The sequence below is a fragment of the Hemiscyllium ocellatum genome, chromosome 2 (genome assembly GCF_020745735.1).
Source record: "Hemiscyllium ocellatum isolate sHemOce1 chromosome 2, sHemOce1.pat.X.cur, whole genome shotgun sequence".
In the NCBI taxonomy this organism is placed as follows: Eukaryota; Metazoa; Chordata; class Chondrichthyes; order Orectolobiformes; family Hemiscylliidae; genus Hemiscyllium; species Hemiscyllium ocellatum.
The window spans coordinates 132,688,134-132,715,800 of NC_083402.1; the positions used below are offsets into that span (position 1 = coordinate 132,688,134).

At 41.3% G+C, this 27,667-nt stretch overlaps 1 protein-coding gene across 1 annotated transcript in view; it reads right to left on the reverse strand.

Annotated features, from left to right (window-relative positions):
- The window catches only part of LOC132829009 (ephrin type-A receptor 5-like), a 331,532-nt gene that overhangs the window by 131,637 nt on the left and 172,228 nt on the right, over nt 1-27,667 (reverse strand). The window contains exon 5 of the mRNA XM_060846273.1: nt 19,575-19,910. Coding sequence (XP_060702256.1) covers nt 19,575-19,910 — 336 coding nt within the window. The remainder of the gene's footprint in view (nt 1-19,574; nt 19,911-27,667) is intronic.

Genomic DNA, 27,667 nt, shown 5'->3' on the forward strand with positions numbered 1-27,667 from the left:
CATAGTTTTTAAATTGGCACATGACAATAGAGGTAATTAATGAGAAAAAAAGGTTTTTCAAAGCAACTGGCAAATACTTCTGCTCACAAAAGGTCATTAGCCTTAACACATTATCTGCAGACTACTAAGTTCACAGCTAGTGTGATTCAAAGGTCATTTTAACCAGACAACTACTATCATTTTACTACATCTCAAATCTCAATTCCAGATTTAAATTTATCCATTGGCATTGTCAATTTATTACAATAGCACTATTCATTACAATAGTATCCTAGCCATTTTCTCCCATGTAGCTTCTGAACATATGCAGCCTTAAGCTACAGATGCCGCATTCATTTGTAAGTAATTTATTATTTCAGTGATGTCAAGTTTCCTTAGCTGCTATTTAATGAAGTGTTCCTTTGTTGACACATTTGAAACAGCTCTCTCTTCTTTCCAGCATTTCTCATTCTACCCCATCCTTTCCAATTTCCCTCTCCTTATACCACCCTTGTAGCCTCCCTATTTTCACCACTTCTTTGGGGTCTTCCCACCTCTTTGCGTCCCCCTAGCTTCCTGAGGTCCCCATCTCCTCCTAGCTACCTGCAGACTCTCTGTATCCCACATCCTCTTGTAATTTCCCTCTCCACCATTCATACCCCTGAACCTCGCAGGCAGATGTATGCCTCGGCAAAATGTTGCATGTGCCTCTGAAAGGTGGTGCGTTGTGGCCTTGAGATTACTGGATTTTTTTTGCAAATTGAATCTGTGTTATATGGAATTGCTAACGGATGTAGCACAGAAAAGAGTTTAGTGATCATATACAAGCTGTTTATCTTCATATACTGCTTAATTCACTACACCTTCATCATCCACTGACATTATCTCTATCATTCAGCACTCAACCCTTTACTCCACCTTCTCTCATGCTTCTTCCAAGCTTCACACCTATTACACACAGATTGCATTTAGAGGCTGCTATTTAACCAGGATAGTCACATGACCAAAAATTCAAGCTGCTCCTTGATGTGTTGCTCATATCAGGAGGTAGAGCATAACAGCAAGGGACTGGGGGACAAGCAATCCTTTATATTTCAGCCATCAATGAAGAGTTAGTAATGAGATGTTGCTGAGGCTATGGTCATTGGTAGGATTGGAAAGATCCACAATGGGGGCCACTGCATGACGAATTCTCTGTCTCCCATTCCACTTTTCCCTCACTCCATAATTTCTTCAGAGTCACTAGGTACTGGTGCTATAGGCACCAACTTTTCAAATTTTTCTCCCCTCCACACACCAAAATCCAATGTTTACCCTTTTTTCCCAGTTCGTATACTCAAAACTGAAACTTTCCAAGTTAGAACAGAAAGAGGAAGAAGATGCTGAAGGTGAATTGACAATAACTGTCTCAAGCCTCATGCAGCAACTAACACTATAGGTATCTTTGTAGAACAGAGGAAGAATCTGCACATGGTGTGACACTTGGCATAAGTGTACAGGATCAACGGGGGGGTGGGGGTGGGGGTGGTGGAAACAGAGGGTTGAGGTATCAGCTTGCTGGAAGGTAAGAAGAGCCAGGCAATTGAAGAGTCTGTGTTAGGACTCAGTGAGTTTCGAAGGATGAGGGGGGGCGGTCTGATTGAAACTTACAGAATACAGAGAAACCTGGATAGAGGGCCATGGAGAAGATATTTCTACTCATAGGAGAGTCTAGGACCCGAGGGCACATCGTCAGAGTGAAGGTCAGACCCTTTAGAACTGAAATGAGGAAGAATTTCTTCAGCCAGAGTTAATTGGTGGAACTCATGCAAAAGGAAAGCAAATGTGAGAAAACACTTTCAGTTCTTTGAGTCTGGAATGCACTGCTCAAAAGTGTGCTAGAGGCAGTTGAGGCATTCAAGAGGATATTTGATGACTACTCGAATAGAAACAATTGATGCAGTTAAGGAGGAAGGCAGGATAATGGTGCTAAGTCATATTGCTCATTTGCAGAATTGAAGCAGACATGATAGGTCAAATGGCTTATTTCTGTACTGTAGGCATTTCATAAGTCTGTGAACATAGGCAACATGATTAAACCCATTGACATGGATGTGGATGACATTGTGGTAAAGCCTGTTTATTAATTCAACTTAGATTTTAGGAATATTAATGTTATTCTGCATTGGAATTCATAAAAAACAGCATTAATTCACAAGACTTATTGGCCTGACAATTCATTAAAGGTCAATGCAGTATTAAATCAATATACATTCAAAATATTTTCAGCTCTCTTCTGATTCCTTCAGGTCCCAAGATTAATTAAAAGCTTAAATACAGTTAATAAGTTTGAATGGCACTATGTGGTGAATCAGGCCACATGAAGGCAAAGCAAACAGTGTTTAAACAGACCTGTGTTTGTTTAACAAGTAACTTAAATTTAAGAATCTTTGAATAACCAATTGCACATTTGAATGAAACAAGAATACGTCTTGGATTTCTGATGGGTTTGTGTTAACTTTGTGATCACCATCATGTCACCTAAATTACAGCCACATTTCAGAAAATATTTCAACCAAGATACAAAATCTATGAAGCAAACCTAATCGGGTGCAAATTCTGGACACTTCTTTATTTGCATGCCATGAATGCCCTCAGACAGAATGATGGAGATGTACAGCATGGAAACAGACCCTTCAGTCTAACTTGTCCATGCCGACCAGATATCCCAACCCAATCTAATCCGACTTGCCAGCACCCAACCCACATTTCTCTAAACCCTTACTATTCATATATCCTTCCAGGTGCCTTTTAAATGTTGCAATTGTACTAGCCTCCACCACTACCTCTAGTAACTCATTCCATACATGTAACCCTCTGTGTGAAAATGTTGCCCTTTAGGTCTCTTTTATATCTTTCCCCTCTCACCCTAAATCTATGCCATCTAGTTCTGGACTCACTCACCCCAGGGAAAATACGTTGTCTATTTATCGTATCCATGATTTTATAAACCAGTATCCCAGGGAAAACAGCCCCAGTCTATTCAACCTCTCCCTATAGCTCAAATCCTCCAACCCTTGCAAATTGTTTCTGAACCCTTTCAAGTTTCACAACATCTTTTCGATAGGAAGGAGACCAGAGTTGCAAGCAATATTGCAACATTGGCGTAACCAATGCCCTGCACAGCCATAACATGACCTCCCAACTCCTGTACTCAATACTTGGATCAATAAAGGAAAGCATACCAGACACCTTCCTCACTATCCTATCTACCTGCAACTCCACTTTCACGGAGCTATGAACCTGCACTCCAAGGTCTCTTTGTTCAGCAACACTCCCTAAGACCTTACCATTAAGTGTATTAGTCTTGCTAAGATTTGCTTTCCCAAAATGCAGCACCTCGAATTTATCTAAATTAAACTCCATCTGCCACTTCTCAGCCCATTGGCAAATCTGATCAAGATCCCATTGTAACCTGAGGTAACCTTCTTCACTGTCCACTACACCTCCAATTTTGATGTCATCTGCTAACTTACTAACTATACCTCTTATGCTCACATCCAAATCATTTATGTAAATGACAAAAAGTAGTGGACCCAGCTCTGATCCTTGTGGCACTCCACTGGTCACAGGCCTCCAGTCTGAAAAACAACCCTCCAGCACCACCCTCTGTCTTCTACTTTGAGCAGGTTCTGTATCCAAATGGCTAGTTCTCCATGTATTCCGTGAGATCTAACCTTGCTAACCAGTCCCCCATGGGGAACCTTGTCGAATGCCTTACTGAGGTCCGTATGGATCGCATCTACCTCTCTGCCCTCATAAATCCTCTTTGTTATTTCTTCAAAAAACTCAATCAAGTTTGTGAGACATGATTTCCCATGTGCAAAGTCATGTTGACTACCCCTAATCAGTCCTTGCCTTTCCAAGTATATGTACATCCTGTCCCTCAGGATTCCCTCTAACAGCTTGCCCAGCACTAAGATCAGGCTCACTGGTCTATCGTCTCTGGCTTGTCCTTACCACCTTTCTTGAACAGTGGCAACACATTAGCCAACCTCCAGTCTTCCGGCACCTCACCTGTGACTATCGATGATACAAATATCTCAGTAAGAGGCCCAGCAATCACTTCCCTAGCTTCCTGCAGATTTCTGGGGATTTATCCACTTTTATGCATTTCAAGACATCCAGCACTTCCTCCTCTGTAATATGGACATTTTTCAAATGTCACCATCTATTTCCCTACATTCTATATCTTTCATGTCCTTTTCCACAGTAAACACTGATGCAAAATATTGGTTTAGTATCTTCCCCATCTCCTGCAGGTCTACACAAAGGTCGCTTTGCTGATCTTTGAGGGGTCCTATTCTCTCCCTAGTTACCCTTTTGTCCTTAGTATATTTGTAAAAACTCTTTGGATTCTCCTTAATTCTATTTGCCAAAGCTATCTCAAGTCCCCTTTTTGCCCTTCTGATTTCTCTCTTAAGTATATTCCTACTGCCTTTACACCCTTCTAAGGATTCACTCAATCTATCCTGTCTATACCTGACATATGCTGCCTTCTTTTTCTTAACCAAACCCTCATTTTCTTTAGTCATCCTGCATTCCCTATACCTACAGCCTTTCCTTTCACCCTAACAGGAATATACTGTTTCTGGATTCTCATGACCTCATTTCTGAAGGCTTCCTATTTTCCAGCCGTCCCTTTACCTGTGAACTTCTGCCCCCAATCAGCTTTTGAAAGTTCTTTCCTAATACCATCAAAGTTGGCCTTTTTCCAATTTAGAACTTCAACTTTTAGATCTGGTCTATCTTTTTCCATCACTATTTTAAAACTAATAGAATTATGGTTGCTGACCCCAAAGTGCTTCTCAGTCACCTGCCCTGCCTTATTTCCCAAGAGTATGTCAGGTTTTGCATCTTCTCTAGTAGGTACATCTACATATAGAATCAGAAAGTTTTCTTGTACACACTTAACAAATTCCTCTCTATCTAAACCCTGAACACTATGGCAGCCCCAGTCTATGTTTGGAAAGTTAAAATCCCCTACCATAACCACCGTCTACATTGGGGAGACTGGACGCCTCCTAGCAGAGCACTTTAGGGAACATTTCTGGCACACCCGCACTAATCAACTACACCACCCTGTGGCCCAACATTTCAACTCCCCCTTCCACTCAGCCGAGGACATGGAGGTTCTGGGCCTCCTTTACCACTGCTCCCTCACCACCCGACACCTGGAGGAAGAACGCCTCATTTTCTGCCTCAGAACACTTCAACTCCACGGCATCAATGTGGACTTCAACAGTTTCCTCATTTCCCCTTCCTCCACCTCACCCCAGTTCCAAACTTCCAGCTCAGCACTGTACCCATGACTTGTCCTACCTGCCTATCTTCCTTTCCACCTATCCACTCCACCCTCCTCTCTGACCTATCACCTTCATCCCCACCCCATTCACCCATTGTACTCCTTGCCTACCTTCCTCCACCCTCCTCCCTGACCTATCACCTCCATATCCACCCCCATTCACCTATTGTACTCTGTGCTACTTTCTCATCACCCCCACCCTCGTCTCATTTATCTCTCCACCCTGCAGGCACTCTGCCTCTATTCCTGATGAAGGGCTCTTGCCTGAAACGTCAATTTTCCTGCTCCTCGAATGCTTCCTGACCTGCTGTGCTTTTCCAGCACTACTCTAATCTAGAATCTGGTTTACAGTATCTGCAGCCCTTGTTTTTACCTTTTATTATTACAGACAACTGAGATCTCTTTGCAAACTTGTTTCTCAATTTCCTCTGACTGTTAGGGGGTCTATAAGACAATCCCAATAAGGTGGTCATCCCTTTCTTATTTCTCAGTTCCACCCAAATAACTTCCCTGGATGTATGTCCAGGAATATCCTCCCTCAGTACAGCTGTAATGCCATCCCTTATCAAAAACGTCACTCCTCCTCCTCTCTTGCCTCCCTCTCTATCCTTCCTGTAGCATTTGCATCCTAGTACATTAATCTGCCAGTCCTGTCCCTCCTTGAGCCATGTTTCTGTAAATGCTATGATATCCCAGTCCCATGTTCCTCACCATGGCCTGAGTTCATCTGCCTTCCCAGTTAGGTCCCTTCATTGAAATAAATGCAGTTTAATTTATCAGTCCTACCTTGTTCTCTGCTTTGTCCCTGCCTGCCCTGACTGTTTGACTCACTTCTCTTCTCAACTGTACCAGTCTCGGATTGATCTCTTTCCTCACCATCTCCCGGGGTCCTACACCCCCACCTTACTAGTTGAAATCCTCCCGAGCAGCTAAATGACATTGACATCTTCCACGCCCATTGCTTCTTAAACATCCCTTTGGATTATCCTTAACTCTATTTGCTAAAGCTATCTCATGTCCCCTTTTTGCCCTCCTAATTTTCCTCCTAAGTATATTCCTACTGCCTCTATACTCTTATAAGGATTCATTTGATCACTCTTGCCTATACCTGACATATGCTTCCTTCTTTTTCTTAACCAAAACTTCAATTTCTCGAGTCATCCAGTTTTCCTACACCTACCAGACTTTCCTTTCACTCTAACAGGAATACACTGTCTTTAGACTCTTGTTATCACATTTTTGAAGACTTCCCATTTTCAGCCAGGGATTTTATAAATACACTAAGTACAAAAGGGTAGCTAGGGAGAGAATAGGGCCCCTTGAAGATCAGGCAAAGGTGAGCACTGCAGATGCTGGAGATTAGAGTCGAGAGTGTGGTGCTGGAAAAGCACAACAGGTCAGGCAGCATCCAAGGAGCAGGAAAATCGATGTCTTGAGCAAACGCTCTTCATCATTCCTGATGCAGGGCTTCTGCCCAAAACATTGATTTTCCTACTCCTCGGATGCTGCCTGACCTGCTGTGCTTTTCCAGCACCCCACTCCTGACTCTCTCCCCTCAAAGATCAGCAAGGCAGCCTACGTGTGGAGCCGCAGGAGATGGGGGAGATACTAAACGAGTATTTTGCATCAGTGTTTACTGTGGAAAAAGAAATAAAAGATATAGAATGTGGGGAAATAAATTATGACATCTTGAAAAATGTCCACATTACTGGATGTCTTAAAATGCATGAAATGGATAAATCCCCAGGACTTGATCAGGTGTACCCTAGAACACTGTGGGAAGCTAGAGAAGCGATTGCTGGGCCCTTTGTGGAGATATTTGTTTCATCAGTAGTCACAGGTAAGATGTGAAGACTGGGGGTTGGCTAATACATTGCCACTATTTAAGAAAGGTGGTGAGGAAAAGCCAGGAAAATATACACTGGTGAGCCTCCCATCAGCGGTGGGCAAGTTGTTGGAGGGAATCCTGAGGGACAGGATTTACATGATATTTGGAAAGGCTAGGACTGGTTAGGGCTAGTCCGCATGGCTTTGCGCATGATAATTAATGTGTCACAAACTTCATTGAGTTTTTTGAAGAAGTAACAAAGAGGATTGATGAGAGCAGAGCAGTAGACGTGATTTATATGGACTTCAGTAAGGCGTTCGTCAAGGTTCCTCATGGTAGATTGGTTAGCAAAGTTAGATATCATGGAATACAGGGAGAACTAGCCATTTAGATACAGAACTGGCTCAAAGGTAGAAGACAGAGGGTGTGGTGAAGGGTTGCTTTTCAGACTGGAGGCCTATGTTCAGGTGTGTGCCACAAGGATCCGTGTTGGGTCCACTGTTTTTCATCATTTATATAAACAATTTGGATGTGAACATAGGAAGTATAGTTAGTAAATTTGCAGATGACACAAAAATTGGAGGTGTGGACAGCAAAGGAGGTTACCTCAGAGTACAATGGGATCTTGATCTGATGGGCCAATGGGCTGAGGAGTGACAGATGAAGTTTAATTTAGATAAATGTAAGGTAATGCATTTTAGAAAAGCAAATCAAAGCAGGACTCATACACTTAATGGTAAAGTCCTGGAGCATTGGTCAGAGCATTGAGTATAGGGCTTAAGAGATGATGTTGTGGATGTGCAGGACATTGGTTAGGCCACTTTTGGAATATTATGTGCAATTCTGGTCTCCTTCCTATTGGATGGATGTTGTGAAACTTGAAAGGGTTCAGAAAAGATTTACAAGCATGTTGCCAGGGTGGAAGAATTTGAGCGATATGGAGAGGCTGGGGTTGTTTTCTGTGGAAAGTTGGAGGCTGAGGGGTGACCTTATAGAATTTTATAAAATCATGACGGTCATGAATAGGGTAAATAGCCAAAGTCATTTCCCTGGGCTGGGGGAGTCCAGAACTAGAGAGCATAGGTTTAGGGTAAGGGGAAATATGTAAAAAGGACATCAGGGGCATCTTTTTCACACAGAGGGTGGTATGTGTATGGAATGAGTTGCCAGAGGAAGTGGTAGATGCTGGTACAATTACAGCAATTAAAAGGCATCCAGATGGGTATATGAATAGGAAGGGTTTAGAGGGATGTGGGCTAAGTGCTGGATGGGACTGGATTAGATTTGGATATCACGGTGGCACAGTGGTTAGCACTGCTGCCTCACAGCGCCTGTAGACCCGGGTTCAATTCCCGACTCAGGCGACTGACTGTGTGGAGTTTGCACGTTCTCCCCGTGTCTGCGTGGGTTTCCTCCGGGTGCTCCGGTTTCCTCCCACAGTCCAAAGATGTGCGGGTCAGGTGAATTGGCCAAGCTAAATTGCCCGTAGTGTTAGGTAAGGGGTAAATGTAGGGGTATGGGTGGGTTGCGCTTCGGCGGGTTGGTGTGGACTTGTTGGGCCGAAGGGCCTGTTTCCACACTGTAAGTCTAATCTGGTCAGCCTGGACGAGTTGGACCAAAGGGTCTGTTTTTGTGCTGTACATCTTTATGATTGTCTGCAATCTCCCCCACTGAAAGTAAACAACCTGTTTCAACTGTGCTGCAGTCACTTAGGAAACATTGCATAAAGGTGTTAGGACAGGTAAAGACTCGTGGAAGATGGGCACTACAGGAAGGCACAGGATGATTAGTTTATCTTTGTCTACATTGCTTTGGTTTATTCATCTGGTTTGGAATGTTATGTGTTGTCTTTTATTTTTGTAATGTGTTCAGGTGGATCATGAAATCGACAGTGTCGAGCTGCCCACTCGTAGACTGAGGCCTGAGTTTCTATCGAGTAAAAAATGAGGTCTGCAGATGCTGGAGATCACAGCTGCAAATGTGTTGCTGGTCAAAGCACAGCAGGCCAGGCAGCATCTCAGGAATAGAGAATTCGACGTTTCGAGCATAAGCCCTTCATCTGAGTTTCTATCCCTGAGTTGGGAGCTCACAGTCAAGAAAACCTGACCCATATGGTTCCAGTGCTGACTAATGGGTAGCCAACCCCACCCCCCCTCCCATTTATCTCTCAGCACCGACCCACAAGCTTCATTCCTGCTCAGCGGATGCTGCCTGACCTGCTGTGCTTTTCCAGCAGCACACTCTCGACTCTAACCTGATATCCTTGTACAAACTCCATTCCAACCAAATCCCATCTATCCATAACCATGGTCCAGGGTAGACTATATGCCAATTAAGTGTGAACTCATGCTAACCAATTCACTTACCCACCATCCTCCATGCCATATCTCCCAGCATGCTCTAACCTCAGGACCCATGAGGTCAAATAAAGTTCCACAATAACATTATTATTTAATCAGATAGTATTCATTGATGAACGAAGTTACATTTAACTGCCTTCATCACCCTAATCCTTTATGAAAACAAGAATTATTATAACACCATTTCAAAGATTTTATAACCACTTATCAATCAAACTGAACTGACAAGTAGACCACTCTAATAGTGTTAATTTGTGACATCAGTCATAGAGCTTTACTTTCTCATGGTAGTGTTCGCCTTTATGTCAACAGACCAAGTGAAAAGAAAGTATGAGATTTTTTGTTAAATTGCAGAGTTTGTTCAAGCATTTTAAATCAGGGGATTTAAATAAATTCAGAGTTTAACAGTTGCCTTGACGCCGCAACAGTTCCAATGGGTTTATCCAGATGTTATGCAAATTCTTATTTACCTTGAGCAATCACGAAGGCAAATGATCTCACACAAAGGTGACCTTACACTTATCCAGAAGGGTATACTACCACTCCAAAGTATGCCTGAAGTTTTAAAACTTCTAAAACATACAAGTCTTGCGTTGCACTTTTCACTAGTGGAAATGGATCTGACTGAGGGCAGCTGCATTTTAACATGTGCAGCTGCCTTGTGAACTGTGGATGTATAAAGCAAAACCCACCCTTCCTGCCTGCTTGGAAACAAAAAGGGGAAGTGCTAGGTTTATGGTAGAACATCAGGAATTGGAATCCCAGCACCATTTAGGTTAAGCTGAGATCCTCCTTTGTCTTTGCAAAACTTAAGCCCTATTTTTCCAGGTGATTAATGAAAGGCCTATTGCCAACTCCTTCTCTGAAGCTTGTGAGAAAATAACAAGTAACTCAATTTCTTAGTGAATGCAGATCTAACTATCATCTGCACATGCGCATGACTAAATCTGGACTAAATCCAATTCAATTTTTGGATTGAAGGTGCCACTTGTTGAGCAGTTTCCATCTGTTCTGTAGATTTTCTCCACATACAGGAGTAATTCACTGGAAGTGCGGTGAAGTAGCAAAACCAATGAAGAGTCATAGAGTCATAAAGGTGTACAGTACCAAAACAGACCCTTCAGTCCAACTCTTTCATGATGACCAGATATCCCAACCCAATCTAGTCCCACCTGCCAGCACCCGGCCCATATCCCTCTAAACCCTTCCTATTCATATACCCATCCAAATGCTTCTTAAATGTTGCAATTGTACCAGCCACCACCACTTCCTCTGGCAGCTCATTCCATACATGTAACACTCTCTGCGTGAAAAAGTTGCCCCTTAGATCTCTTTTATATCTTTCCCCTCTCACCAATTGGAGGGCGGCACGGTGGCACAGTGGTTAGCACTGCTGCCTCACAGCGCCTGTAGACCCGGGTTCAATTCCCGACTCAGGCGACTGACTGTGTGGAGTTTGCACGTTCTCCCGTGTCTGCGTGGGTTTCCTCGGGTGCTCCGGTTTCCTCCCACAGTCACAAAGATGTGCGGGTCAGGTGAATTGGCCATGCTAAATTGCCCATAGTGTTAGGTAAGGGGTAATGTAGGGGTATGGGTGGGTTACGCTTCGGCGGGTCGGTGTGGACTTGTTGGGCCGAAGGGCCTGTTTCCACACTGTAAGTCTAATCTAATCACCCTAAACCTATGCCCTCTATGATTCCTATCCATGCCCCTCATAATTTTGTAAACCTCTATAAGGTCACCCCTCAGCCTCCAACACTCCAGCGAAAACAGACCCAGCCTGTTCAGTTGGTATGATAAAACAACTTTGTTTGACCCCAGTTGTCACTGAGCCAGAGTCTGTGATGAACCCACTATTAAAGATTACAGATTGCATGAGTTGGAGAATGGTGACAATTGTGAATGCAGCCACACACTCCATAGGGCTTTACAATTGACAGAGTCAAAGCCTTTACGAGATTGAAAAGTCCATGATTAGCAGTTGGTGCTTTTACTTTTTGCATTTACAACTAGCTCCAACATCAAAATACCCACTCCCCTCCCCTCCCTATACACCCCACTTAACCCTTCTCCAGTCAGGTAGGTTCCATGGCAAAATTTTGGAAAATGTGATTTATTTTTTCTATATTGGGAACTCCCTCATGTCAAAGCGAGGCAAAGAAACTGAAATACCTCATCAGCTCCATCTGCCAGCTCATTCTTCTGCCAATTGAGGAAAAGACTAAGTTGATAGGTTACCAAGCATTGATGATCCCTGTGCTGCTGTATGCTCTAAAGACTTGGGCAATTTGCAACAGGTATCCTTACCTGAGAAGTACCATCAATGGTTGCTAGATTCCGTTAAGGACGACACACTGGCACAGTGATCAGCACTGCTGCCTCACAGCACCAGAGACCCGGGTTCAGTTCCCGCCTCAGGCAACTGTCTGTGTGGAGTTTGCACATTCTTCCCGTGTCTGCGTGGGTTTTTCCGGTTGCTTCGGTTTCCTCCCACAGTCCAAAAATGTGCAGGTTAGGTGAATTGGCCATGCTAAATTCCCTGTAGCGTTTGGTGAAGGGGTAAATGTAGGGGAATGGGTCTGGGTGGGTTGCTCTTCGGAGGGTTGGCGTGGACTTGTTGGGCCAAAGGGCCTGTTTCCAAACTGTAAGTAATCTAACCTAAATCCAGCAAGAAAGATTGTTGAACAGCAGTGTTCCTTTCCAAGCAACATGCCCAAAATCGCAGTACTAATCACTCAACATAGCTCCACTGGCGCAGACATATCATTCGTGTGACTTCTACTAGACTCCCAAAGTAATCACTTCACTCAGGAAGGATCATTTGAAGTGATCAAACATCCCCATTGACTCAAAGGAGTGTCTGGCTAGTGCCTGATGAAAAGGAGTCATTGACTACAACGGCAGACTTTATCAGGACCATGTTGAGATGAAGCAATGACCTTGGACAGATTAAGCAAAGCTCCAAATATCTCAATTTCCTGGCCCTTTCCACTTGTAGCCGAATCTAGAGTTCACACACTGAGTTCTGAGGTAAGTCCGTCAAACTGGAATGGAAATGAGTCATCCTTGATCCCAAGCAACCATCTACAAAGAAGGTGTTTAGTAATACAAAGGAGACAAGTTGTAGAATTATTGGTGGATGGTGAATCAATGTGTTAATGGGTATCTCGTTTAGATTGTACTTCAGGGAGAGCGCAACCAGGAAAGCAATGTTCTAGGTCGCCTTTTCTTTCACCTCCTGCACCATATATTGTGTTCAATGCCTGTAGCAAAGGCATCCCCTCATGCTGCTGAAAACGTGATGTAACAAATTACTATGAAGTTTGGCACCTGTTCTGCCAAATATTGCAAAATCCAAGACAAGATCCAGGTATTGTTTCAACCTGCGAGGCAACTGCAGAGTACAACGTAGCCTTCAGGGTATATATGCTGCCCACATATGCAAGAGTTGCAGACTGGAGTCATCAGGTATGGCATCAATTGGTAATACTTCTCACATGGTAGCCACCCTTTTCTTTGCTCATTGGCTCAAGTGCAGATGGCACAGCAGACCACTGTAGACTGAAGAGCATCAATCCTACTGCCAAAGTATTGACCTGCATACTGCACTGAGCCACATTACATACCAGCTGGATGTTGAGAAAGTGTGACCTCTTTCAGTCATGGTGTCAAAGTGACATAAAGTGGTTTATGCATAGTCAATGGCACCTTATACCAGGAGCATGACTGAATTTTTTGTGAAGCGTGTGCTCATTTTGTTTATAGAGAGACTTAGTGACCTCCCATACACAACAGTGCATAGCAAACTGTGAGTTGTGATAAATATTTCCAGTTCTTTCCTTGAGGAAACAGAGATTTAAAACTTCATGTCCAAGGTCTACTTCCCAGTCACTGGCAATGCAGTCCTCACTGTGCTGCCAGGGTGCACCATTTGTAAGCTATATACTTCAGTAACGTGCCCTTATTGTGCTGACAATGTCTTAATCATTGTTCCTCACTGAGATTCAGGTACAATTACTCTGAATACCCTGGGTGTATCTGGCTGCATGCTGGTCCCCCTTATTCTCTTTCATCTTGCAGTTATGAATGTTGGATGACATCCCTTATTCACAGAGACAAGATGAGATTGCAGTACAATGTGTCAAGAGGTGGAATAGCAATAGTATGTGAATTTGTCAAGCTGAAGGTAGGAGGGGGACCTTCTCACCCTTCCACAGTATAGTGTAACATAGAAACATGAAATAGCTCAGCTCAACTATTCTTCACCTGCATTTTTCTATCTTGATGTGTAAGGGGTTGAGACATTAACACTAACTGTAATTATAAGCATGCAAAGGCTTACAGAAAAGCTTGATAATAGTGATAAATTAATGATGCATGTATTATTTTGTGGTTTACAATCTCAAAGCAGCCAGCAACCACATAATTTTAACTCAAACACTGGGGCCATTCAGACACATCATTTTCAAGCAGACAATCCTGACAACCAGGAGATTTTATTCTTCAGTCCTTACCTTCCTCTACGGGGCAAACCTCAGAATAAAGGCTTGTAAAATAATGGTACATGCAGATACAGTGAACTAATGTTAATATTGAGAAAACAAATGATAAATATTAAAATTATTACAATATTAAGGTAGAAAATTAAACAGGGTCTGGGGCCAGTTTCTTTTTATTTACTTTCAGCAAATAAATTTATCTCCCATTTAACATCAGATGTTTAGGTTACTGGAAACTCATTGCCTGCTTTATGAAACAGTTTAATTTTTATTTTGTTTGCTTTATTTTGAATGGTGTGTGACCATAAGACATAAGAGCTGTACAATAGGGTGGGCAGCCACATTTATAGGTAGATTTGTGATTTGAAAACACGGATTTAACGATATCATTATCAGGCTTCAGCTACCAGAAGTCTTGGCTTCTCGTTAGAGTTTATTTTCCATAAATCAGAAAATGTACATAAAGACAGTCACAAATATAGATAAATGCAACACTAAGGAAGGTGACTGATCACTCTCTTGCCAAAATCAAAATTCTTTAATAAGTAGTAAATAAAAACAGAAAAATCTTGCAATGCCCCAAGACCAGGGAACATCATTGAAGAGAGTAATGATGTATTGTATCATTGAATACTGATTGATCCATTGCGAGGTTCAGCATTTGCTATGATTAATCCAGGTTCTAGTGTCCAGCATAGTATTTTATTTCTGCAATGTTTTGGGAGTTTAACCTTGCCAATTTAAATGTAAAGTTATCAAGTTATTTAGTTTTGTTTTCATGGATGCCAGTATTGCTAGCAAGGCCAGAATGTGTTACCTATCCTGACTTGCCTCAGAAAAACCATTGGTGAGTTAATTTCTTGAATCGCAACAACAAATCTGCTATAGACGCAGAACTATTGGGAAGGAAGTTCCAGGCATTTGGACCAGTGACAATAATGCAAAGTAATCGGCTGGCTTTTCCAAAGAGTGCAATCTCACATAGATTTCCTCACCAGTACTTCTTTATGAATGGATTTCTGAGAGGGGAATTTGATCAGGGCACCCTCAGAAATGTGGAACCACACTTTCATTCAGACAGTTCTTTCATAGCACGGAACTGCGAGAGAAAGGTAAAACATGGTCCCTTTATCACCAAAATCAGCTGTTGTATTCTGGTGTTTAAAAAAATGCTGACAGAAACTTTGACACCTGCTGTTAAACTGTAAGTACATAAGGTAAGTGTGACAGTAGGCTAATGGAGGGAAGGGTGCCAGGCAGTAGTGTGCCACTTGGGTACAAGGTGGCAAGGGACGTGATGCAGTGTTTAGAGTAGGTTGGTGTGGATGGAAGAAGCTGGGTCCAGTGATTGCACTGAGGGTAAATGTTGGGCACAGCGACAGTGAGTGTTGGGCAAGAGGCCAGTGGGTGTTAGGCAAGGGACCAGTGAGTGTTGGATCTGGGGATTTCTGGTAGCAGTGGTAGTGGCGGGTGGCAGAGATTGGGACAGATCCAGTGGAGTTTGGAGATGGAGGGGGGTTTACAAGGATAATTGGATGTGGAGTGGTGGAAGGCATGTTGAGTCCTTGGAAGGGGGAATCAGGTCAGAGGTCAGGTGTGTACCTATTCTGGGCCAAGTCCAATGAGACTTCCTTGATGGCCAAATTTAGTTAGATACTACCTTGTTATCAAGGTCAGGCACTCTGACTTCACCACTTGAATTTAGTTCCTTTTCCAATTTGAACTAGGCTGGAATGAGTTGAGTCAACAAGGAGTTGAGTCAAGTACAGCTTCATTTTTTTATTGTATGCCAATACCACCAATGAGGCCATGTTCAGGCTACCATCTGTACCGTTTGACTTCTACTGAAGTCAAAGGAAAGGAAATTTGGATGGGTGTGAAACTTGTGCCTAAACTGATTCATCTCCTTTTCCTGACAGTCAAGTCCAAGTAAATATTATTCCCATGGACACAGCTTTTCATGCACATGAGAGTTTGCTGTCAAGGTTAAGTGATTATATTTAATAATATTAGGCGACAGTTGTTGGATGTCTGTCTCCTGGAATTGAAAGTAAAATAGCACAAGGTAGAAATCACACTCATGGTATGACTGCAGTATTTCACATACAAGCTATTTCTGGACATATTCTCATTCAGATTGCAGAATAATGTTCAGTTTATGATGAACAGTATCTGCTAGTGCCAGTTAGCAATCAATAGTAGACAGGTTTTTACCCTCCCTGCGGACTCATGTATTGAGAACTGTATTTTATTTCACACTTTTTTTTCATTTTATGGAAATGATGCCACAACTGAGAACAGATGGTGCTGTAAAAAAACATGCCATCAGAACCATCTGCAAATAACACATCAATTTAGCTCCCATTCCAAAGTAAAATTTACATCTAATTTTCATCATTTTAATTCTTATTTAGCATGTGGTAGAAACAGAATGTATGACTTTGTTGCTCATGAATTATCAGCTTAAACTCACTTGTGGGCTTTATATTGTACTCCATGCCTGCTTATCATGTGTCCTTTAGGACATCTTCTACTTATGGGATCTACAATGGAGTTAGCTTTAAGGAATTCCATTACAGGATGATTTGGTTAGTGAGGGATGTCAAAATTGCATTTGTTCTTGAGTTTATGATGAATTTGTAAAATAAAATAGCCCTGTTCAATTTTGAAAATTTAAAATTTAAAATGAATTTTAAAAGTGCAATTTGCATGATCTCTGACTTTGCTGAGAGGGTGCAACTTAAAAAGCACACATTATTGTTTTTTGTTATCTTATTTCATAAGAAGATAAAGAAGCTAAAACTCCACTTGTGCAGTGTCATCTAGCATGTGAATTTGCAAATTTAGCAAAAACATATCTGACATATGTAGCATTGAGTTATGAAGCTGTTTGTCAGAATTGGCTGGGCCTCCTGGCATCTGAGTGGGTGCAGTAATTCCATCAGTTTGAACATTATCATCTGTTAAATCGAGTACAAGGTTACACAAGAATTAATACATGATTGTATAACTGATTCACAATATACCTGAAAAATAATTACGTTCTGATATACTGGGATAAAAGGCACTTGATACAGTTATGTTATTAGTTTGAGTTTGTTTCAGGACTATGTAGCTAGGACACACTGGAATCAATCAGTTCTTAAAGTGCTGAGTTGCTTTAAACATGATTTCACAAATCATTGCTTCTATATTTTTCTGTCTGGTTGAAGAAAAAATTATAAAAATTGAGAACTCATACTTAACTGTCATTTATTATTCCTTTTTCAGTACTCTTATGATATTCATCCTATTATCAAATCAGAAAGACCTATAAAGTATTTAAATGCTGTGGATTAATTTGTTTAATAAATCACTTTGAGTCATAAGGATCACTTTGACCAAATCATTCAAATTAGTTGGATACTCAGCTCCCAGGTAAAAGTGAAATACTATTTCTTTGGACTGAATGATTTGAGTTGTTGTTTGACATTTCAACTTTTAAGATTTTAGATTTTCTGCTGATTCATTGTAACATACTTGGTAAGAACTCTGAATGGGGATATTCAAAAATGACAGCAGTATCACCAAAGTGGCTGTTTAATATTGAAATTCCTAACAGACTGGTTTGGTACAGAGATGAAAAGGATTTTGAGAGGCCTTTTGTTTATATGTAAACAGATGAGACTTCAAGCCAAAGTGATCATGTTTTAGATGTGACCTGTATAATGAAAGTGGGGTGATCAGCTCTCTAGCTGAGCTGAGCAGTTTAATTCAGTCCAGAATTGGTTGGGAGTTCACCAATGTATGGAAACTCTCTCTTCTGCCCTTCTTCCTTCAACCTGTAAGAATCTGACCTTTTTTTGTACTGTGTTTTAAAGGGGGTTTGCTTATTGGGACTGTTGTGTATATGTGGAACAGTATACATAAGTCTAGTTTGGATAGACTGAGTTCTTCGAGTAAAAAGTGAGGTCTGCAGATGCTGGAGATCAGAGCTGAAAATGTGTTGCTGGTTAAAGCACAGCAGGTTAGGCAGCATCCAAGGAACAGGAAATTCGATGTTTCGGGCCAGAGCCCTTCGGGCCAGATTCCTTCCTGATGAAGGGCTCTGGCCCGAAACGTCGAATTTCCTGTTCCTTGGATGCTGCCTAACCTGCTGTGCTTTAACCAGCAACACATTTTCAGCATAGACTGAGTTCTGTCAGGGTTCTTTATTCTGTTCTTTGTGTTTCATTGGGTAATTTTATGAATAAATGTTTTGTCTGTTTTAAACCCGGTAATCAACCTTGCTAACTTACTCCTGGCAATTTTCACTGTACACTTGCCAAAACAAATTGCAAAGTTATGGTCTGGGTTGCCTGCTTAAGAATGTTTTGAATGTTCTTTAGTCATCCAGCATTCTCAATACCTTTGAGTCTTTCCTTTCACTCTAACAGGAATATACTGTCTCTGGACTCTGGTTATCTCATTTCAGAAAGCTTCCAATTTTCCAGCCATCCCTTTACCTGCAAACATCTGCCCCCAGTCATTACAGGCATAGTTGAAGAATGGGAATGATACCATTTGAGGCTTCCTACAGAGTCTGAATGTTTAGACTGTATCATGGTACCTTGAACAATGCAGCAATCCATCAGTTTAGGTTCATTCCATTTTGTTCTCTTCCAACAAACCCATCTGCATTCAATCAGTCCAAATTGGCTTTAATTAGAACCTTCATAGACAGCTGAGATCTTGTATGCAAACACGACATCAGTGGTAAGACATACAAAAATACAGGAGTCTGAACAATGTCCAGAATTAATCTAATTCTCAATAAATTAAAACTGAAATGATCAATTTAGTTGGGGCATGAGCCCCAGCACCATGTTTCTGAAGCTATGTACAGAACTGTGGTGAATTAATGTGCAATAGTAGATTTCACATAGAATCCCTGGCATTTTTACAGAGCACGAGAGGAAAATGGCCACCGCGCTGGCCTTTGTTGCACAAAGTGGTACTGACTACGAAGAACTATTCTTAATTTCTTTGCAAAGCAATACAATTCAGTTAACAATTTTCCTTTGTAAAGAAAACTGAAAATGTAACAATGTGCTCTATGAGGTAAGAATTTATCCTTATTGGTGTTGAAAGTAAATTCACATGTTGTCATTCAGTTAAAAATCACACAACACTGGGTTATAGTCCAACAGGTTAATTTGGAAGCACTAGCTTTTGGAGCGCTTCTCCTTCATCAGGTGGTTGAGGAATATAAGATCGTAGGACACACAATTTATAGCAGGGAGCAGCACTCCGAAAGCTAGTGCTTCAAAATAGACCTGTTAGACCATAATCCAGTGTTATGTGATTTTTAACTTTGTACACCCCAGTCCAACACTGGCACCTCCAAATCATGTTTTCATTCAAACTATTTAGCAGATTGTATAATATTAATTTCAATTTACAACCGGTGTATAAATGAGAAAAGGCTTAGAAATGAGCACAGGCATTCAGCTGACTGTGCAAACTGACAACAACTGAAACGGATTTGCAATCTCTGTGGGTCAATGAAGTCCAAATCCTAATGAATTTTATTGAAGGGCACTTACCAGCTTGATTTGTCGTGACATTTACAGACACAAACTGTCTGGGGATGGAACTCAGCTCCGACACTCCATTCACTGCCTCAATCTCGAAGGTGTAATTCGTGTGAGCCAGGAGGTCCACCACCATGACCGTGGTGTTCTTGAGGCCAGCCTCCTGTGGAATATATCTGACACCAGTACCGCACTCCTCACACTGAATCAAATCCACGTTGCACCTCTTGCAAATCACAAGGTATGTCACATCTTTTCGTCCTCCACCATCAGCAGGAGGGCTCCAGTCCAGAATCACGCTGGTATTGTTGATGTTAGAGATGACATTCTGTGGGGCTGAGGGGGGTCCTGAGATCAGTGACAAAACAAAATGTAAATTGCATGCCCTGTGTGTACATTCTCTACTTTTAAAGGATGGGCAAGTTACATAATCTCCACAAAACCCAGTTGTTAAAGGATGTCTTGAAATACATTTTGTGCATTCTAAACTATAGTATATCACAAGAATATATTGGAATAGAATTAAATCCCAAACAGGAAAAGATTTTGCATTGAATCTGCAAAGTATCAATTACAATTCTTTTATTTTCTCCTTTTTAAAGTCCAGCCCAAGTACATTGGGGTTTTTAGCTATTCCTTACATTAAAGTATCGATGTTTTGTTTAATCTTTATTTGAAAGTCATTTCACTTTGAAATGAGCTAAACTGAAATTATCTGCCTGCAATGTGTTATGAAGATGTGGGAATAGTGTATCGTTAAGAAAGTAGAAAGCTAGCAGAGCTACCTGACAATATCAAGTGTTCTGAAAAAGATACAATGTAACCTTTTCATCCAGCAGCTAGAGTAGCTGGTTGCCTGGAGACAAAAACATATTCGAATTAGGCCAATCAGTTTAAATTTTAAAAAACTCAACTCCAATCAAGTTTGTATTTAATATATTGACAATATTAAAAGCCAATGACACAATCCAATCCTTGGGGGGTATAAGACCAGGAAAAATTAGTTGGGAAAGAACTGCTAAGCCACCAGCACATGCAGACTGCCCACAGAATAGCTCTCTTAAAGGTACCTTTATCGATCAGTGAAACATAATCCATAAGAAGAAGAAAAGAAGACAGAGGAAGATACTTTGAGAAGATTCAACAGCCGGCTGGTTTTAAAATTTGATCTTTTGGTAAATCTTAATCAGGGGTTTTATCGGACGAGTATTGTAGAAGGGGAAGGTAAAAGATAGGTCAGAGAAGGAGTTATAAATAGTTATTAGTTAATTATTCTCTGTTATACTTTAAGAAATAAAGTTGTTAATTTTTACTTTAAATAGTTCTTGGCCTCTCGAATTTTTACAGATTACCACATGGGATAAATCTTTTCTATGTTACAAGTTTAAATTACCGGATGTTTACCCCGTGTCATAACAAATGTCAGATAGATTCTCCCGCCATATTTGGTGGAACAAAATGCAGTCTCCAAGATGAACCTTTTTTAGAACAATTAACTTGCACAACACTCATCTCTAGAATTCCCTCCTTATACCTGTCTCTCAATGTCTCTTTCTTTCTTTGAGACACTTGAGAAAACTTTCCTCTTTGATCATATGTCTTCATTTTGCCTTATTTGCTTTGTAACACTCCAGCCAGATATCATACATGTACTATATAAATAGAATCGGGTGTTGAAAGATTTATGATCAAAAGGATTGGCACAGATTGTATATAATTTTTAAGCTCAGATGGGCTAGCTGATAGGTGTGACATGGAGCTGTGTAAATGTCCCCAGTGAATTGAGGAGAAATCTCTTCATCAGCTCTGCATGTGTGAATCTCTTGACCCCATAGGGAACTAGATATTCAATAAATGAGTATATTCAAGACGGTGTACTTATAGTTTGAGGTTCTCCAGCAAGGAAACAACCAGCCTTCTGCACAGTCAAATCCTCAAACAATTTTCAATGAGATCATGATTTGGAGGTGCTGGTGTTGGACTGGGATGTACAAAGCTAAAAATCCCACAACACCAGGTTATAATCCAACAGGTTTATTTGGAAGCACTGACTTTCATCAGTGCTTCCAAATAAACCTGTTGGACTATAACCTGGTGTTGTGGGATTTTTAAATTCAATGTGATCAGTATTCATTCATCTAAGTTTCTGAATATGGACCAATTTTACTCAGTGTCCACTTATTGTATAGCCCTCTCCCTTCAAGAATCAATTTAATTCATCTTTATCGCACTCCATCCAATGGTAAATTTCCTTAAGGAAATTAGAACTCTGTACAGTGTTCTATTGCCAAAGCCATTTACAGTTCTACTCCTTGCAATGTGAAAAAAATATATAATTTACCCTCTGATTGCTCACCTGCTTATTAACTATTTTTGTGTATAAGGGCATCTCAATGTCTTCTTACTTTTGAAGAAAAAAGGTTTTCGTTTTTCTTTCATTCTTCCTGCTATGGCAAATAATCTCAATTATATTCAACTGCCATTTTCCTGTCCACTAACTAAACACACTAACTGTGTGGAGTTTGCACGTTCTCCCCGTGTCTGCGTGGGTTTCCTCCGGGTGCTCCGGTTTCCTCCCACTGTCCAAAGATGTGCAGGTCAGGTGAATTGGCCATGCTAAATTGCCCATAGTGTTAGGTAAGGGGTAAATGTAGGGGTATGGGTGGGTTGCGCTTCGGCGGGTCGGTGTGGACTTGTTGGGCCGAAGGGCCTGTTTCCACACTGTAAGTAATCTAATCTAATCTAATCTAAACCTCTCCATGTCCCGATGCAGATTCTTTGGCCTGAATATTACTGTAGATGTCGGATCCATGAGGGAGTCAATACTAAATGGCCTGAACAGAGTGAGCACTGGGAAGATGTTTCCATTGGCAGGAAAGACAAGGACCCAAGGGAACAGCCTTAGAATAAATAAAACTCTCTTTAGAATGGAAATAAGGAGAAACATCTTTAGCTAGAGAGTGGTGAATCTCTGGAATTCATTGCCACAAAAGGCTGTGGAGACCAGGTCATTGAGTATATTGTTATGACACAGGTAAACCCTCCTGCTTAATGCAAACCAGCAACACAGGAATGATTTCTCCCATGTGGTAATTTGTGAAAATTTGAGAGGCCAAGAACTTTTTAAAGTAAAAACTAACAACTGTACTTCTTAAAGTATAACAGAGAATAATTAACCAACAACTATTTACAACTCCTTCTCTAACTTATCATTTACTTTTCCTTCTATAATACTGGTCCGATATAACCCCCAATTATGGCTTACCAAAAATTCAACTTTTGAAACCAGCCAGCTATCGAATCTTCCCTTTGTGTCTTCCTCTGTAGATTTGCTCTCCAGGTCATTGTCAATGTTTTTGTCTCTGTGCCAAATCCTTCTCCAGAGAGGTACCTCTCAGAGAGTTCTTACTAACAGCCTACATCTGTTGATCTTTTAGCAATTCTGCTCCCCAACTCTTCCATTTTCCCCAGTCTTATACCACCAAAGCATTGGATTGTTTCATTGATTTTAATATTGCCAATGCCCAAAATTCAAACCTGATTGGAGGGTGGTATTTTGGGGTATAATTTAAACTAGTTGGCCAAATTTGAATTTGTTTTTGTCTCCAGACAACCCAGCCAGTGCTAGCTGATCTGAACCAAAGGTTACATGGTAAATTCTAAGTCCTTGCCAGCTAAGTCCTTGCTAGTCCTCCCCTAAGTCCTTGCTAGGCTTCAACTTTCTTAAAGGTACAGTACCCCTTACACCTTCATATCGCCTCCCCCCTTAAGAAAATATAAACCATATAATGAAAATGGAAAGACGGCTTTATCTTTTTTCTATTCTTTAAACACATGACTGTAACATACAGATAACTTGGGATGGCTCAGTGGTTAGCACTGCTGCCTCACAATACCAGGGACCTGGGTTCGTTTTCCCCCATGGGCAACTGGCTGTGTGGAGTTTGCACATTTTCTACATGTCTGCATGGGTTTCCTCCAGGTGCTCTGGTTTCCTCCCACAATCCAATGATGTGCACATCAGGTGAATTGGCCATGATAAATTGCCCATAGTGTCAGATGCATTAGTTACAGGTAAATATAGAGTAGGGAAATGGGTCTGGGTGGGCTACTCTTTGGAGGGTCGGTTTGGACTTGTTGGGCTGAAGGGCCTATTTCTCTACTGTAGGGAATCTAATCTAAGTTCACCTTAACATCTTCCTATATACCTGTATATATATACATATAATTAAATAAATACAAATCTCATCTAACTTTATCAGTTAACCTGCGATAACGCATCTGTGATTCCATTCTTCCAACCTGCAACATGTACAATTTTTAAATTAAAAGTCTGTAACATAACTCTCCAATGAAATAGTCTCATATTCTTGTCTTTAAAGCATTCTACAAAAGTAAGAGGATTGTGATCCTTGTGCACAGCCATCTCCAACACATTGTTCCTGACATACACATTAAAATGTTGTAAGGCCAGTACCACACTCAATAGTTCCTTTTCGATTATGGAGTATTTCCTCTGGTGGATGTTAATCTTCTTTGAAAAGTAACCACTGGCAGTTCAACCCCATCCTCATTTTCCTGCAGCAGTACAGCTCCAACTCCTATGTCACTAGAATCGATGATGATTTTAAAAGGTTTTGAAAAGTTTGGTGTAGCTAAAACTGGTTTGGTGGTGAAAATCGTTTTCAAATGGTCAAAGCCTGCTAGCATTGTTCTGTCCACCAAAACTTTGTGTTTTTCTTCAACAAAGTGCCACTTATACTGTTGACATGTGGAACAAACTTCCCCTGGAATCCGTTAAGTTCCAAGGAGTCTAAGCACTCTTTCTTTGAGGTTGATCATGGAACTTTCTTGATGGCCTTTATCTTTGCGTTCCATGGGTCTTTCGCCATTTTCCCTGTGTCTGTGTGAGTTTCCTCCATGTGCCTTGGTTTCTTTCGCCATCTCTGATAAAGGTACCTGCCAGTAACCATGCAGTAAGTCCAACTTGGTGATGTAACAAGCTTGTCCAACTTTCTCGATACAGTCCTCCAATCTAGGAATTGGATATGAGTCTGGTTTTGTAATGGTGTTGACCTTCCAAAAATCTACACACAATCGTTGAGTCCCATCCAGTTTGGGAACTAAGACAATCAGCGAAGTCCACTCGCTCTGGCTTGGTTCAATGATGTTCTCACCTCCACCTCCATCTGGGCCTGTCTGGTTTTGAAAGGATTAAGCCGATAGGGGTGTTGTTCTTTCGGAGCAGTATTCCCTATGTCTACTTCATGTACAATAGCATTAGTCCTCCCCATCTGATTCTTACAAATGTCCTTATGCTGCAGTAATATTTCAACTGCATTCTATGCTCCTGAGACAGATAGCTTACTAACCCATCCCACTCCTCAAGGACTTGTTCATTTTTTAATCTATTTTCAGCCTCATCAAAATCCACATCATCTGGATTTGATTCCTCATTCTGCCAGGCAGTAACTAACATCTGTTTCTCCAGTTCCTTCTCCCTAGTATAATACAGTTTCAAAATTTTCACATGACATAGCCGATACCTTTTTGTTTCTATGTGGCATCTTTACTCGATAGTTCATCTGGCTCAACTTTTTCTCAATTTGATCGGGACCACTAACCCTGGCTTTGAAGGGATCTTCTATCAGTGGTAACTGTACTAACACATCATCCACTTGGGAAAAGTCCAAATCTCAGAGCTTTTATCTGCCACCTGCTTCGTTCTACACTATGCCCTCTCTAGATGCTGTTTAGTTAACTCACTACTCAACCTAATCTCTCCCTCATATCCGATACATAATCTAAGTGTGAGATCTCTGACTTTGGTCCTGTCAATTTTTCTTAATTACTTTCAAAGGACCTCTCACTTAATGCCCGAATATTAAGTCAAAGGGAGTGAACTGAGTAGATTCACTTGGGGCATCTCTAATGGCAACAATACAATACATTTATCCCAGTCATTCAGGCAATCCTGATAATCTGCTCTCAACATGGTCTCAAGATGTGATCCACCTTTCTAAAGCTCACTGGTATTCAGGCTGATGCGCGCTGGATTTAAAGTATTGTTTACCTAAGCTCTTCAAAACCCTTTAAAAAGCCTGACAGTAAAATATGACCTTTGGTCCAACTGAACTTCTCAGGGTAGCCTATGCCATGTAAAGAAAGCTACTAACTCCTCTGCTACCCTTTTTGCCTTGATACTCCAGAATGAAATTAGATTAGATTAGACTAGATTACTTACAGTGTGGAAACAGGCCCTTCGGCCCCACACTGACCCTCCGAAGAGCAACCCATCCAGACCCATTCGCCTATATTTACCCCTGCACCTAACACTACATTGCCACCAGAAATCTGGTAGACACATCCATTATGGTTAACAAGTACTGGTTCCCACTTTTAGTTCTCGGGAGGGGACCAACACAATCAATTATATCCCTTGTGAAAGGTTCTTCTTTGCAGGAATTGTTAACAAAGGGGCTGGTTTTATTAGTGCCTGTGGCTTACCTACCATTTGGCACGTATGGCAAAAGTTAACCACATCCTTGTGCATTCCAGGCCAATAAAGATGTGTTAGTACTTTAGCCTGAGTCTTTCGTACCCCTAGGTGACCTCCTACAGGTAGCTCATGTGCTACCCATAACACCTTCTCTCTGTATGCTACTGGCAACACAATCTGGTGCATTTCAGCCCATTTCTCCTCTTAACTAACCTGCCACAGTTTCCATTTCCGCCTGTGGGTTCTATCGTTCAGATAATAACCATCCAGAATATTCTCTGTCTCCTTTACAGAGTACTCATCCACATATGTATCTTATATCATCATGTCTTGCTGTTGCAAGTCTCTTAGCCTTTCAGAACTAAACACTTCTGTCTGACCCTCTGCCTGTTCAGGTCTTTCCTGCACCATTACATCCAACAGGGTGTCTGCTAAGTGAATCTCAACTCCTTCATCTTTCTCTTTACTTTTCATTTTGTGTTGTGACTTATGATTGTGGGATCTGATGACTACACAGTCTGGGAAAATACCAGGATATTTCTGTTTTAACTCTTCAGTTTCTTGGTCTTCTTTGGGCTTCTGCACAACAAGGGGTGTCACTCCCACCTTGGATATTGCGAAATCATTCCCAAGAACAAGCTGAATTTTGGAACTGACAATCTGTCAATCACTCCCCCACTGTAACTTCCCCAGTCTTAAGTTGGAACTCCAAACTGATCTTACATAGCGGGATGTTAAATTTCTGTTCATCTATCGCACAAATTACCACACTCTTGGGTAACAGATCAGAAAGAGTGCATATTTGCTCATCTCTCACTATCAGCGACTGGTTAGATTCTGTCTCTCTCTCAAAATTATAACTTCTTGTCCTTCTCCCCCTGTTATTTCTAAGTAAACTTTACCCACAGAGATGAATTCTTTGTAGAGATCAGGCACTAACTCCATACCCAGCCCCTGCCGAGGCTGTGCACTCTCCTGCAGCTCCTCGGCTCTTCTTGGGGTCTCCTCTACTACCATCACTAATGCCGCTGGCTTAGCTTCTTTTACCACATCTTTTCCCACAGTGCCTTTCTTTAACAACCAGCACTGTGACTTTACACATCCCACTTTATCACAGTGGAAACACCTGAGGCCTTTCACCTCCTTTCCACCCTGTTGGGCTTCATTTTTATCCTGTTGTAAAATCTTACCAATGCTCTCTACTCTTGGTTTCTTGGTGTAGGATCTCCCCTTCTCCCAACTTCTATCCCTCTGGCCAGAAGCTTGTCTAATGCACCAACATGTACTCATCTGTTAATTCTGCTGCCCTTCTCACTTCCTGAACTTTCAGTTCCTCCATGTGAATTCTTACCATCTCTGGAAGTGAGTTTTTAAACATCTCTAGCAGAATAACCTCTCTTAGAGCGTCAAAGGTCTTATTTATTTTCAAAGCATATACTCATCGATAAAAATGACTATGTTTAATTCTTTCAAACTCAACATATGTCTGACCTGGTTCCTTCTTTTCATTTCTGATCCACTGTCTATATGCTTATGGTACCAATTCATAAGCACTTAAAATAGCCTGCTTAACCTCTTCATGATCTCTTGACCGCTCATCTAATAG